This window comes from Zalophus californianus, chromosome 4 (genome assembly GCF_009762305.2).
Source record: "Zalophus californianus isolate mZalCal1 chromosome 4, mZalCal1.pri.v2, whole genome shotgun sequence".
NCBI classification, from domain to species: domain Eukaryota; kingdom Metazoa; phylum Chordata; class Mammalia; order Carnivora; family Otariidae; genus Zalophus; species Zalophus californianus.
In genome coordinates, this window is record NC_045598.1 from 159,076,251 (window position 1) to 159,092,577 (window position 16,327).

A 16,327-nucleotide genomic window follows, 5' to 3' on the forward strand; every position below is an offset into this window, starting at 1 on the left:
AAATAGGATCTTCTGTCATCTCATTTATTTGCAACCATGTCCGTCTACGAAATCCGAGCCTGGAGTTAAGGGATGGTCTATAAATACCATATACATTTATGTCATCAACTTAATACTGAATTCAGTTGAAGCACGATGGCTGATAACCATGCTAAAAGGCCCCACATCTTGTCTGTTCTCCTTTGGTATACTACAGTTTTCATATACTTTGCTTTCTAAAGAGGCATCAAAAGGACCCTTTTTAAAAGAAACAAAACAATAGCTTGATTGTACCTTCAATAAAATAAGATTTGAGGGTATCTCTCTTGACTTTAAGTATTTCTTTCCACCAGTGAATTTCTTTTATTTGTGCAAAAAAAAAAAGTGGCTTGATATCTTAAAAGCTGCAGTATGTTTGGTAGTGATTTCGGACTTAGGGCTTTTTTTTTTTTTTTAAGTGAGGCTATCATAAGTCTTTGAGTAATCACAGACTTTTAAAAGTATGCATTATCAAGAAGATAAGAGAAACAGCCCTCAGCACTAACAATATTATCTTTTACCAAAATTGATTAGTCCATCCTATGTGTCTCAAATATTTTGTGTGAACTAACCCAGCATGTTAAAAAAAAGAGGGGGGAGGCTTCTTTTTGAAGAATAGCTGCAAAAATATGAAGGGGCCGAGAGGAAAAGTCTTTATTTTTCAGTCTGCTCCATATTTCACAGATGAGGTAACGTAAGTAAATGTAGTAAAATGCTGAGCAAATGAAATATATGGTTGTTGTAATACAAAGAGAAGACACATATTAAGGCAACTTTTTTTGTCCTTAAAATCAACTTTAACTGTACTAAAATTAAGTCTATGAACTTAAGAAAACATCCAATCAACTATGTTCAGTTTGTATTTCACAATTACCACGTGTCAGAAATTATATTGGTTACCAGAGTATAAAGAGAAATTAAAAACTATACCTAGAGTTCAAGATGCTCATATTCCTCTTGAGATGAAAACGGTTATCCAAGGGAAAGCACTAGGGAGCCATTAACTGCAAAATTGTGTGGCATTGGATTATAAATGCCATGGGAGTACTAGGAAAGGAGAACTCAGTTTGTTCTGGAGTTCAGAGACATCTGGTGAAAGAGAATAGCTTTGGGTTTGATCTTGCAACGTTAATAGAGTTTATCAAGGCAGCCAGGAGTACAGAGTGTCTGCCAGGTAAAAAGAACAATTCTCAGAAAGAAGGGGGTTAAAGTGGACATGAGGAGGAAGGTATAGTGAGGAAGGCTTTCTTGACTGGAGGGAAAAAATATATTCCGGAGAGCACAACAGAAGACACTGTGGAGCAATGTTGTGGTTAAGATTCAGGCATAGATGCTCAAGTCAGGATGCTACTAAAGGAAATTGTGCCAATGAGTGACCATGGAGTTTTACTAAGTTTATCCTGACACGGATTTGGAACCTGACTTGGAGCTGTAGAGTGAATTGAGGCTGGTGGGTAATCTACATCTGAGTTGATGAACCCTGGCGAATGCTGATAAGAAAGGTGAATCCAGGAGGTATTTGAAAGGGAGATAAGCCAAGGTGTGGGGAGTATTTTGGATGGAAGTGTTAAGAGGGGATGTGACCACAGACACTGGTGAATGGTTAGATGGGATGATGGAAGGATGTGGACATGCTCTTAGAATGCTTCAGTGTCTTTTTGGTGAAGTAGTAAATATTTATTAGGCACTTTGCATTTGTTCTGTGAATTAATCCTCCCAGCAGGCATATGAAGAAGATATTGTAATTCCTATTTTGTAGGCAGAAACTGAAGTTCAAAGGGTTAAGGATCACATGGCTTGTTCAATTGACTCTTCTCCAGTTCAGTTTTGAACTCATTCCAGTCTGTGGTTTGGTCTCCAAACTCCTTTCACTCCAGATACCCATGATTTCCATCTCATCAAAAGGGATCTTTCCAATTCTTTTCTTACTTCCATGAAATTTCAGATTACTTGATTCATCCCTCCTCATTTACATTCTTAATCAATCCATTGGCTGCTATATCCAGTTTCCTTTCTATTGCACTTCTTCTAAGTTTCTTTTTTAAAGATTTATGTATTTACTTGGAAGAAAGAGAGAGAGAGAGAGAGAGTGGAGGAAGGCGCAGAGGGGGAGAATATCCAAGCAGACGCCCACTGAGTGTGGAGCCAGACACGGGACTCAGTTCCACTACCCATGAGATCAGGACCTGAGCTGAAACCAAGAGCAGATGCTCAACTGACTGAGCCACCCAGGTGCCCCACTTCTCCTAATTTTCTGAGCCTGCTCCTCTGTCACTCTGCCTTTTGAAGATCCTTAAATGTAGTAAAGTCTTAGGTCTTCTTACTTTATTCTGATATACTCGGTCCTGGATGAACACTCTTACGGCTTTTATTACCATATGCAACCTAGTTTTAATTAATGAGTAAAATACCAAAATTTATCACTCTAGTTAAGACCTCGCACTGAGACCCAGGCTTGTACCTCCCCATCTCTTGCCTTCCTTACAGCCACTTTTTTTTTTTTAAGATTTTATTTATTTATTTATGAGAGACAGAGAGAGAGAGAGGCGGAGGGAGAAGCAGGCTCCCCCGGAGCAGGAGCCTGATGCGGGGCTCGATCCCAGAACCCTGGGATCACAACCTGAGCCAAAGGCAGACGTTCAACCGACTGAGCTACACAGGCACCCGACTGAGTCACCCAGGCACCCTACTTACAGCCACTTCGACCTCAATATTTCCTAACTATAACTCATCTTATCCTTAAATCTTCTTCTTTTTTTTATTTTTTGCAGGTGTTCTTTATCTCAAAAGGTACATGACCGTTGGCCCATTTGCTTAAGCCAGATACCTGAACATTATTGTTGGATTTTCCCTTCCCTAACTCCTAACTCCTAAAATCTAAATAATCACTAGGTTCTATGATATCTACTTCTCAAGCCTTATGGATTACATTTCCTGAAATTTGTCCAAGGTCCAGGCTTGTTTTGTTTGTGGCTTTATGCTTGGGCATAACCCACTGCCTGATATTTGGTAGATACCAAATAAATATTGGTAGAATAAAAGAATGAATAAACTAATGTATAGAGGCAAAAAAATGAATAAACAAATCAAACAAGAATTGGAGCTTTGCTTTCTGATTTTGGAATATCTGATCTTTTTAAATTAAACATCCATTTTTATGATAAACTCTTAGACCTGGGTCTTTGACCTACAACCCCAGTGTTCTTTTTACCTCTCATGATATATCTGGGAAAGAAAATCATGGTGTCATGGGCACCTTACCAAATAGCAAGTGAGTGCAAAACCCTCTTTACCAAGGACAAAGACTCAGAAAAGATAATATTTCTATTTAAGGCCATTTAGCTGGTTATTGGATAGAGTTGATTAACAGTTAATCTTGTTTTTAGTGCAATGTTTCCTCTATTTCATGACACTTATTAATCTTTGAAAAAATTTAAATACTATATTGTTAAGCAACATCTAAGTTAAATCAAATATAACTTCCATTTATACAATGTCTTATTTCTCTATCATTAACCTGTGCAGCCTTGGTAGTGTGTAAATGCTAATTATTTGCATTGTGCTTGTGGTTTTCTTTAACCCTGTTGTGAATAAATGAATATTTTTATTTTAATACTTCCGCAGCAGAATGGATTTCCCCAAACCTCAGAATAACTTCCTTATAAGCAAGAAAGGAGACTGGGATTTGCCTGTTTGCCTAATAAAGTTCAAAAACTGTCTTGTTAGCTTGAAACTTTACTGGACCTTCTGTTATGGTCATGTTTAAGAGCTCATAAAAGTAGTTTTGGTTTGCTTAAAATTTTAGTGCATAGTCAGAAACACCTCAAGAACTTTGGTGATATTTAGGTATCACTTTATGATCTGCCCTAAGTTTGTAGTCCTTAATCCATTAAAAGACAGAGCTACTTGTAAATCCACAGGTATTGTAAGAAGTCACTGTTTACCTGAGTCTGAACCCTTTTCAAATGAAAAATGTCAGTGGCAGAAAGAGAGGATGAATTACGTTTTTAAAAGGTTTTCAAAGATCCTCTGATTTCTCTGGTATCACTTAAATGTGACATGACATTTTTTTAGTGTATAAAAACAAGCAAACTATTTGGGCATAATTTTTACATAGAAAAGAACATGCTTAACTAGTATTTAGCAGAGGGATTAAAATGTATTTTATCTTTAAATGGTAAATTGTAAAGAAATTGCTTAAAATTTAAGTATGTATGGTTGAAAAATTCAAAGAACTCTAAGAAATTAAACAGTTTCTTTTCAAATAGAAAAAATATCTTAAAGATTTAAATAAGTATGTTATCACCTATGAATATATACATTGAGGGACATTTTCCCCTGAATCCTTGTTGACATCATAGTAGATTGTTAGCTATCCTCTGTCTTGGAGAATTTTGTGAATAAGGCTCTGATTCCAATGCATTAATCAAAAAGATTGTATAAGGATGAAAAACATTTTCAGGGAAAAATCTCAGAAATGGGTTTGTTATTCCACCTACAGAAAACAAATTATTATTCCATACTCCCTGGACTTGGGATTTGATACTTAAGCATTAATATATTATTTGTTGCAAGGGTTCTATTTATAAAGCTACATTTCAAAAGCTCAGACTTATAGAATCTTTTTTTGGGTCCATTTTCCTAATTACTGATCATCTTTAGCTACTGATACATCAGAATGAAAAGAAAAGGAGGGGGATGTGTGTGTCTATCTTAATGAGTTTAATGAGTTCTTCCATTTTTAGTGTATTTGACAAGTGGGAGGGAAAGGGAGTATGACAAGAAGGGAGAATGGAGGTGTCATCCTTGAATTGACATTGTTTACTGTGAACCTGGGATTGTTATTTCCATTCTATCTTCATTGTCCCAATGCAGATACATTTATATTTTCATAATTGACATAATGGAACCATGACACAATATTTTAGCTGACTGTGGTTTACATACTTTGATTTTGGTTTTCAGGATGAGCAATAATAAAAACGCGAAAAGTAATGTCTGGTATTTTAACTGGTGTTAAATGGAGGAGACGCAAATGTGAAGAAATAAAGGAAAGATCTAACTGAACTCAGGTTGATGGTATTGCTTTTAAAAACATCAAGATTAAATGTACATATTTAAAGTTATAGACTTGAAAAGAAATTAAGGCCATAGTAAGGCAAAAATTTTTTAATATATTACCTACCATGACTTATGTATCTCTTAGAAAATGTAACTACTGAATACATTCTGTTTTATTGAGAACTTTTCTCACCTGTCTGTTGTACATGGTTTCTATTTATACTTATTAATCCATTTCTTCCCATTTTCATGTCTACTCTTGAGCAGGGTGAGAATACCAATAAAAAACATAAATTATATTAAGATTAATATTTTGAAATATAAAGCCTTTGCTACGATAATATGGCATAGTGATACTGCCAGGACATAAATTTCATAGATTTAATTATTTAAAGAGAAAGACTCCAATTCCTGGTTGAGATTTTGTTGGTTTGTTTATCCCAGTTTTTAGACTGATGGTTATTCTTTGAAGCTTTGAACCTTCATTTTTTTAATTAATTCATTTATTTCTTAAATAAATTTCTTAAGAGAGCATTTGATGAATTCCTACTTCATGGCAGTGTGTATACTGTCTTTACTTCCTATTTCCCTTTAATGATCCTCATGTAATAAATTGGAGGCAATGAAAGGAAGAAGACCATCCAAAACTGGCTGTTTCATAAGTGTTTTTTGTCCAAACTCTTTTGGTAACATAGAATCTACATCAAGTACCAAGTATAAAAATGTAATGAATTTGATTAGACATTTTTTCATTTGGGAAAACATACACCTCTACTTTTTATACATGTAGATATTTCATCCCTTGAAATTAGTAGTAATTTCTGAAAATTACCAAGTGCTTTCAAAAAACTCGCTAGATGTTGTTCACCACGAGTCTTGAGTAACTATAATAGTTATTGCATAAGGTATATATCTTTAGTTATAATTTTTAATTACCTTGGTGATCAAATATAAAATTTTAACTCTGAGCCATCGTCCTCATGTTTTTTTGCCTACCTGTTTTTCCATTAGAGCAGTGCTTTTTGAGGTGTTATTATTTCGGGTTCTTCAGGACTTCCTAAATAGAATTGACTTCTGTAGATGATGTGTGTGAAAAGGTGCAAGAAAGAAATTGGACTAGATTCCAAATACAATTCTAAGGACAAGTTTTATTTTCTTCTCAGGATAACAAGATCAGTTGTTTTTCAGACAAGCATAACTAATTCTCTTAATACGAATCTCGAGAATATTGCGTGTGTAAAGCCAACACAGAAAAAGAGGTGGCTGTGGGTAAGGCACACGTGAAAGTACTCCAAACACCTCTTGTTTTCATTGTCTGCAGGAGAGCTGGAGGTATTTCAGAAAGACGGAGAACGGAAAATCCAGAGTCGGCAGCAACTTCCTGTGGGAACAACCTGGGGGCCATTTGCTGGGAAGATGGACCTGAATAATAATTCCTTGGTATGTGGATGTTGTGAGATGGTTGACTCAGTATTTTGTCATAGCTCAGAAATTATCTCTGCTTGCTTCCCAGGGAAATCACTAAAAATAACAGTTTGTTTTTTCTTTTTCATGGACCACAAAACTTGGATATTTTCCAAGTAGTTTGTCTCTGACAGTAATACACGCAGAATTTAGAAGGAAACAGGTTAATCATACTAAATGGTTGTTTAGTAAGGTAATTTATAAGGTTGTTGCTTTATCTGCTTAGCCAGACTAATACTACTCACACTTAATAATATATACAAATGCTTTTATTTTTAAGATGACACAAATTAATTGTCATACATTACAGGTTTACATGAAGAACAAGAAATAAACAACCTTGTTATTCCTTGGTAATATTATTTGTACCTTTAAGAGCAAAGATGGATGATTAGCATCATAATTTTTGTTAACTTCCTTGGAAAATCTCTGTAAAATCTTCCTCTAGGTAAGCTTGTATGGATAATTGATGAATTCGATGTTTTAAAAAGTAGTGGAAAGGTAGGATGTGTGGATACCTTTAAACTTCATTTCTTAATTGGATATTTTAGTTTTCTCTCGCTGCTGTAGCAAATTACCTACCACACACTCTATGGCTTTAAAACAACACAAATGTATCATCTTGCATTTCTGCGGGTCTGAAGTCTGAAATGAATCTCACCAGGCTAAAATTCACTATCTGCAGGGCTGAGTTCCTCTCTGGAGTCTCTAGAGGTGTTTCCTTCACTTTTCGAGCTTCTCAGGGCTGCCCACATCTCTTGGCTCACAGCTCCCTGCCGTCTTCAAAGCCAGCCATGGCTGATTGAGTCTCCGTCATATCCACATTCTGACTCTGAGTCTTCTGTGTCCCTCTCTCACATTTAAGAACACCTGTGATTATAGTGGGCCCACCTGGGTAAGCTAGGCTAATGGTCCTATTTTAAGGTCAGCTGATTAGCTATTTTAATTCCATCTGCTTCCTTAATTCAAAACCAGGAGTGGGTAATAGATTTTTAAAAGAAAATAATACTCTAGGTTTCTTCTTTTGCCTTAGGTTTAAATATTTGAGTCATGTGATTCCTTTATACTGTAGTATTTTTCTCTATTTAAAGGTATGATTGCTTTGCCAAAGTACATTTTAAAATATTTTTCTGTTGGAATACCATTCTTTTCCAGAAATTACTTTTGACTTTAGGTCATTAAAGACCCCTGGTACTACCGTTAATACTACCACTCCTGCTGTAGAACAGTTGGCTGGCATATACCGCATACTCATTCTTTCTTATCCACTGTATAAAGAATTCAAGATGGATTCGTTCATCTAATCCTCAAAACAAACCTGAGAATTTGGGTCTATTTAAAATTGTGTTTTATAGATAAGCAAATAAAGGCTCAGCCTTTTGATTCCAGATTCTGCATTTTTAAAGATCATGCCACACTGGCTTCTCAAGAGCATCTGTGACGTGATTTGAAAATGATAATATTGTTTAGGATTTTTTCACTTAAATTCTAAATTTATAAAAATCTCTGGAGAAAATGTGCAATGATCAGAGGTGTGCTCTTTCTTTCTTACTTTAGGCAAAATATTTGTTATGGTACTGCCAGGACTGTTTGTGCAGTTACGAGTTAATTCAAAGGCTCCTGCAATTTCATTACCTATATAATTTGGACAGGACTTTAACATGTATTTTATATCATGAAGATATATTTTCCTTATCATAAAATAGAGAGCCTCCTAACCCTTCCTTACCGAACGTTGAATAAAAATTTGGAATTAGCACACTCCTAAAGTGCTTATTCGCCAACCAATGTAATGTATCTCTGCTCAGACTCATGGTGTTGGCTCAGGAGATTCGGCACACTAATTAATCCAACACAGTAATTAATTGAGTCGCCATGCCAGATGTCAAATCCTTTTTATATCTTTCAAGTTCCCATCTTGAAGTGCATTAGCAATATGCCACCTTCTGCAGGAAGCCTTTGCAGACCAGGCATTTGGATGTATATAGAACATTTCGAGAATATAGGCTATATAGAAACACCAAAACAAATTGATTTGACAAAAAGTTATTTTTGAAATTATATAACACACCAAACATAGAAATAAATAATCTTTTGCCAACACCCCATTATCTTGTTCAATATCTCCTGTTGCTGCCATTATTGAATCATTAAAACAACATGTAGTTAATACAGTCATTGGAGCAGATATGGGTCAGAGGGAGAGATAGAAGGAGAGAGGGAAAGAGATTTATTATAAGGAATTGGCTTATGTAATTATGGAAACTGGCCAGTTGAAAACCTTCCATGTGCACTAGCAGGCTGGAAACCCAGGAAAGACAACAGTGCACTTCTAGTCCAAAGACTGGTAGGCAGAGACCCAGCAGAACCAATGGTGCAGATGAAGTTTGTTGCTTGGAGAGGCCAGTGTTTCTGTTCTTTTCAAGCCTTCAGCAGGTTAGATGAGACCTACCCAATTACAGAGGGAAATCTGCTTCACCCAGAGTTCACTGATTCAAATGTGAGTCTCATCCAAAATACCCTCCAAGTTGACACATAAAATTAGGGATCACAGGCTCCAAAGCTCTATGAGCCATTGTAAGTTTCAGGTTTTTTTCAGGTATAATTGTACACCCCTCAATGGACTGATAGCCAGTGGGTGAGCCTAGCCTTCTCTCCAACATCCTACCTCTGCACCAAGGAATAACTTTACATTGAATGCTACCGTGGTGACACAAACCTCATGTTTTTAAAAGCCTTGCAATTGTATTCATTGAAAATATCAAAGGACTACTGACAAGGAAGACAATTTAAAAATCACTTTAAATTGTGATCAGTATTTGTCTTGGAGATGTTTTAGAATTTCTATACTTTTATATCGTGCCTTTGAAGTTTTCCCATTTTCTCCTAAGGACAAAGGTCTTTGTTCTATGCTAAATCTCTGCTATGTTAGCACATGACTAGTGCCTAATAAGTGGCAAACAACAGTGACTGGAAGATTGGATGTCTGGAATTTAAGTGACATTTGCCCTCTCTTGCTTTTGAATATGTCAGCTGTTAGTAGCTAACTAGTGTAATACAGCCAACTGCTGGGACTACACAACATGCATACTTAATTAAATAGAACATAAATCAAGTCCCACGTGACTTACTACATAATAGTAAATTCATCACCACCTGTTAAATTCAACAAATGAAATCTGATGAAGTCTCATTTCACTGATGCTGTTCCATCAGGATAAGGCATTCGTGACACTGAATTCTCCAAATGGGAAATACACATATGAAGGGTGCTATAGACAACATTTCATTGACTTAATAATGAAAGAATGCAGGCATTAACTTGCACCTTAAACTTTTTAAGATGGTTACCCCCATAAAAATGTCATTGAGGAAAGAATCAGAGGTCTCTGTTCCATATCCTAGGAAAATATCAGAATTATTAGATGTCTCCTTCTCTCCCCTTCCAGGTCTAACTCTTCCAGTACCAATCTCTGATCCCATTCATTGCCAAAGTCTTCCAATTTCGTGGTGTACACACCCTGTAGCAAATACACACCTACCCATATGTCGTTAGCATTCACCTGTATAGTCAAAGGCTGCTTAGTGGAAACATCTGTAAACATCTTTCTAGTAGAGGACTTTTTCCCCAGCCTCAGGAGTAAACTTGCCACAAGCCGGGCACGTTGGAGGTGCTGGAGAACTAATATTTCCTGACCTAATGCTCAACCAATGAGGGACAGAAGTTGGTGGATAAATACCCCCACTGTTCTAAGAAGCGTTCTACACCGTCTCTTAGAGTTTGCCAGTGCAACTGAGCTTCAGTTGGCTTTATAATGCCTTCTTTATGACCTGCCTTCTCTTTCCTTCTCTTTCCTTTACTTCCCTTTACTTCTCCATTCCCCTACTGAAATTTTGTGACAATACCTCCCCAATGAACTACTTGAACTTAAATCAGTCTCATGGTAAGTTCTGGGGAAACTTACAAAACAACCTCTAAAATATAAGGAAGTAAATTTGAAAGTAATCCAAATTATTGTTGAGATTCTAGAGAACATAGATTTATTTTAAAAATTACTGTCGTTCAGTTTTAGACCTCTGCCCCTGGCACATAATAGATATCCAATAAATGCTGTTTAAAATAATTAATCTAATGGACTTTCCTTACCATGACCATTCTGATGGACCCCCACCCATATCCCCCCGTGTCACCATCTCAATGATATAATTTTGCTAAGGCATGATTTTTTGTTGGGTCTTACATTTCTTTTCATTGATGTTGACATTGGGAAAGATCTCTTTCTTTTTAATATTCATTCTAATCTAGGCTCAGGACTACCAAACTTTCCGACTTCTCATATCTCTCTGTGTCTTGGCTCTTTGAATTTAACTGTGCATGTTTCCCAAAACACTCTGGCCTTTCTTCTCTTCTCCCTCTGTTCCCAGTGCCTCAGGGAGCTTATCCACTTGTAAAGCTTCAGCTACTAATTTACAAATGACACTTAAATTAAAAATTCTCTAACCTTGGCTTTTTACCCTTTCTCTAATAGCACATTTCAACTGTTTTGTAAGCCTTTCCCACTGACTTGCTCCAACAAAATAGTCACAAGGAGAGTTTAGTACTGTTTCCACAGATTGCTTCTCTATTCTTCTTCTCCCTGACTTCCAACTTTTAGTCACCTTTGATTCTACGTCTCTGTCTGCATCTCTTTTCCTGCCTCTACAAGAAGGTCATCCTATAAGTTATTCTGGGTTCTGTCTCTCCTTCTCTCACATCTCAGATGTCCATTTATACCCATCTCACACACGTGCATGCACACCCCCCCCCCCCTCGTCTGTATTGTCTGCAGCTACTACCCTTTTCTCTTCATCTTCCAGGACTCTCATTTTCACTTCCAGAAACCAAGGACCGTAACTCCTGCTTTCCTCATGTCTGCTCTCTTCTTTCTGTTCCTGCTACCGCTGCTTTAGTTGAAACCTCTATCTTTTCTTCCCTGGTTATCACAATATTCTCCCCTTGTTCTTTCTGCCTTCCTTCTTGTTCCTTTGCCTTTTACTCAAATCACAATGTGTCCTAAAAACGAAAGTTTTAAAATCATCCTAAAGGTCACAAGAGAACCCGGCCTCCTTGGCAAAGCCAAGGAGGGCCTTCGTGAGACTCCCCTCCTCAGCTCTGACCCCTTTTCCTCTCTCGGTGTAGAATTTCAGTCAGCATCAACTACCTGTAGTGCTCTGAATATACATTCTTCTCGCACCTCTGTGCATTTGGCCATGCTGTTTCATCATCCTAGGAAGCTTTGTGTTCCCCCCTACTGCCCCTCTTTATCATCACACTGACTCCAGTTCTTACATAAAGACTCAGCTCAAGTAGATCCTTCTTAAAGTCTGGAATAGATATGGGCTTCTTAATATTTCCATGATGCTGTAGGTCTACTAGGATAAGAACATTTATCACATAATTGTGCCTGTTTACTTGTCTGTCTCCCCTGTAGACTTTGTGTCTTTTATCTTTGCATCCTTTCTATCTAGAGCAATGTCTGGCTTAGAGCCCAGGCCCGATAAATAACCTTTAAAGAATTAGTAAATCAGTTCTTTCCTTTCACTTCTCTCTAGTATCAGTGAATGATGCGCATCTCTTTATTCAAGATCCTTACATCATCCCCAAGTCTTCGTATGTATCCATTTCTTTTGTTTTCTCAGGGATCTTACTTGATCTGCCCAACTTAGCAATACAATTAATATAGTTAATACCATCTTGTGTCTGTTTTTTGTTTGTTTATATATTTATGTTTAGTCTTAATCTCAGTGGAGCATAAGACTCAGTAAGGCAGGATAACTATATTTCTTCAGTTTTTACCCAATAAGGAGATATGTCCATGATCATTTCTTGATAAATATTGACTAATTTCAGTGTAAGTTTTGTAACCCCTGAAGCGGTTAGGGAGGACACGGTGTTGAACCCTTTGAGGCAATTATGATTTGTTTACAGTGGAATCAGTTTTAGATCCCTCACTATGACATGGGTGAAGGCCAAGAAGGTGTTCTGCTCTACCATGCTTTCTGTGAAGTCTCATCCAGCATCTCTCTTTCCAGTGACAAACCATCTGGGAAATTCCATCTGTCTCTGCTTGGAAACCGAGGTGGCAGTCGCCCACTGTGAGCAATTTTCTATTAACTTCTTGGATAAGATCAGTCAGATTTATACTGAGTTGATGAGAATGGTAAGAGCAGGATTGTTCCAAGAGAAGACAAATGTACTGATCCCTCTAATTGGGCTTAAGCCAGTTTCATTCACGGATGCCCTTAGGTTCTAGTAGTGCAAGGACTTATAACCTTTTTAATTGTACCCTCTTCCTCCTGGGAAGTGTTGGTGAAATTCATTATTGATGGAGGTTGTAGATTTGTCCCTTAGGGAGGCCAAGATCCTGGCTTCTCTTATGCTCTAACTGCTTTGTGGAGAATTAATGGAAACTGAGTGGAAGCTGCTCAAAGAGGACATGAGACAAGAGAGTTAATGGAGCAGAGCCTTGGAAAATGACACTTCGGTCTGGTTTTTAGAATTAGAGTAGGTTTCTTGTTTATTATTTGTTTGTTTGTGGGAGAGGAGAGAGGTTGGTATGGAATTCTGTGCTGGTAAAGGCATCCTATAGAATGTGAGTCAGAAAGGAAGAAACCAAACACCAAAGAATTATCTCACAATTCAGATCTGTAGAGGCAAACCAGACAAGTCTGTTGCATATGGATCTGAAGGAACTGATTGTATTACAACATAGGCATAATGATGATGTTGGCAGTGGATAGAATTATATTGTAATATGGGAAAATAATGTTGGAATGAAAATATAAATTTTGTGCCTTTCCTGATAATTTGTACCCGCCTCCAAGACACACCTTTTGTGTGTCGCTAGTCTCTCTGTGAATCTCAATCTCTCTGATTTATTGTTTCTTCTGACAGTGAAGTCTTTCCAGGTTCTCTATGTTTGGACTTGCATTTGAAAGGTAGGAACACAAAGACAATCCTTGTCATTCCTTGTTATATGTAGACAGTTTATTTTTACCTTACTCACCTATGCCTGCAATTTAAACACATCTTTGCCTTTGCATTATGATACATGGTTAAACCTATTTACTTATACTTAAGCCACATTTAAATAAACAAAAAGTATCTTTTTCTTCATGTAAGATTATTCATTGTTCCCCTTCTCCAGAACTTAAGGAGAACTTTTATTGAAGATGATCATTTTGAGGAATTATTAAATTGATTTCCATGTTATGCTACTAATTTAGTCAGTGTCTGGAAGGAGTAGCTATTCATATCATCATATGACATCTTGGTCTACTAAGAATATGTGTATGAATTTGAAGAAACTAATGAGTAGCACTACCTTTCTCACAGAGTATAGGCACTGAAGGCAAAGTCTGGCTATTGGTTCATAGCTCCAGACACTCTTTGCGGAGTTGTTCCTGTTTGTAGATCTTTTTCACACTTCATGGTCCCTTAGGGGATGGAGATAGAGTCTCTGCTCCCCAAAGGGAGTCTATCAAATTCTTGAGTGATGAGGGAGTGTTTTGTAAAATATAACTCTATTGTTTTCATAACACAAATTATAGAATATAAAGCTTGGAAAACATTTTGGCTGGAGGAGAAGTCAAGATGAGAAGGCACTGTGAGGAGCAGTTTGAAAAGTCGATCAAAATTTTCTGTTCTTTGCTGATTTATCTGGCATGACTTTTAAAGTCTTCCTCTTTGATTTTTTTTTTTTTTGAAGAGTTGGCATTCCACAAGTCTTTTTAAAACAATTGGATTGGCATTGTGCACTTAGCCATTATTTACATGGTTATAATATTGTTCCAATGTTATGAGGATTTAACAGTGATCTCAGCTAGGCATGATAATAAATACATTCAGTAACTGAAATGATAACTGTGAAAGAATGGGCTATTTTGTATTTCTTCTGTTTGGTCTTAAAAATCAATAAGACTTAGGGATAACTCTTGAAATATGTTATAAAATATTAGACTCTTTTTAAACTATGAATATGTGCTCCCAGGATACCATTAATCAAATATAATTTAACAGTACCTCTCAGTTGGCATTGACAGTCTTTAGTATCATATGAGGTTTTCTGGGTATAGGAAAGTCTGTGAGTATGACCTTGTCTAAGCCACTCTTCCAAGGCGCTCTGTTGATATTGCAGGATGGTCCCCAGGCGAGAATTTTTGCATGTATTTCTAATAAGAGACAAAGTAATATTTCTTTAGAGCTTTTGGAAACTTCTGAAATTATTTGAGAAACTCTTTTGGAATTAACATGTCTATTCTTTGTTAAGTATAGAATTTAAAATAATTATTTTTCATTTGATCTTACATCATTTTCTCATGAACTCCTTTGGCGTAGTTTGACAAAACCATGGCTTCTTGAGTCTAATAATTTGTATGTCTTTTATGCCATTTTATGTGTGTTATATCTCTTTCTGTTATAAAGGTCAGGTGCTCAGTCAAGCACAGAGTTATGTGTAAGCTTTGTGGTTTTTCTCATACTCTCTATTCTTAGTTTCTGAAAGTCAGAAATATGAGCACAGCTTATCTAGATGTCTCTGGTATAGTCTCTCCCAAGGCTGCCATCACTACGACAGTCAGGGCTGTGGTGTCATCTAACTCTCAACTATTGGAAGATCTGCTTGCGAGCTCACTAGCATGGCTGTTGACTCAGTCCTTTGCCCTGTGGGCCTCTCCATAGAGCAATTCACATCATGACAGCTGGCCTCTCTTTGAGCAAGTGAATGAGAGAGCAAGAAAAGGAGCCTAAGATGGAAGCCACAATCTTTTTGTAGCCTAATCTTGGAAGTAGGATTCCATTACTTTAGTGGAATTCTATTTACTAGAATTCAGTCACAGTCTGGCTGACAGTGAAGGGAAGAGAAGGTGGTTAGTGTCTTCTTGATTAATTTATTTAGAAATTGTGAGGCTAGAGAAAGATGAATTAAAATATATGAAATGTGAGTTATATAAAATCTGGTGGGAATGAGGAACCAGAAGCACGTTGATTGCTGAGTGTTCCTTTTCTCTTTTAGTAATTTTGAGAAACATACACTAACACATTGTAAAGATCAGAAATGGGGGAGAAAGTATGGAAAAGAGCCCATGATGTGGTCAGAGTAGCCTGATTCTTCTCCCAACTGTTATTACCCAAAGTGGATGTGCTATCTTGGGTAATCACAAATGCTCTCAGTTTCCTCATTTATAAAATGGATGTTATTATACCAGCTCAACATCACAGAGTTGTTGTAAAATTATATAAAATTATATGCATTTAGTCACTTTGAAAAAATATACAGATTGTTACATAGACCTAGATTACTTTTTATTATGCCCATGAATAGAAAATAGATTGCCCATTCCTTTAAACACCCACCTCCACCAAGCAGTGCATCTAGCCTTTTCTCTTCTGTCCCCTCTCTGAACATATTTGAAAAGCACTTTGGCTGTCATTGTACATATACATCTCCATTCACGTGTGCACACATGTATTTATACACACACAGACACACATACTTCTGATTAGCTAGCATGAGTCTTCTGAAAACTCATAGTCTAAGTACAATCACCAGAGAAGCAGAGCAAAAACCTATATATTTTGAGGAAGAGAGAGAAAGGTTAAGTGGTCAAACTGCTTTTTGAATTATCCTGGTTTCTTTGTGTTTTCTTTTCGTAAGGAGTTATTCTTCAGAAGGCATCTCTCAGGTGTATGATTGGGGATTTCAGACAATTGGAAAAGTAATTTACCCTGTCTGATTGAGATAGG

General features: G+C 36.8%; 1 protein-coding gene across 4 annotated transcripts in view; it reads left to right on the plus strand.

The window, feature by feature from the left end:
- The window catches only part of ZFPM2 (zinc finger protein, FOG family member 2), a 446,527-nt gene that overhangs the window by 217,084 nt on the left and 213,116 nt on the right, over positions 1–16,327 (plus strand). For all 4 annotated transcript variants that reach the window (XM_027624276.2, XM_027624296.2, XM_027624287.2 and 1 more), the window contains one exon: positions 6,401–6,519. In XM_027624276.2, coding sequence (XP_027480077.2) covers positions 6,401–6,519 — 119 coding nt within the window. The remainder of the gene's footprint in view (positions 1–6,400; positions 6,520–16,327) is intronic.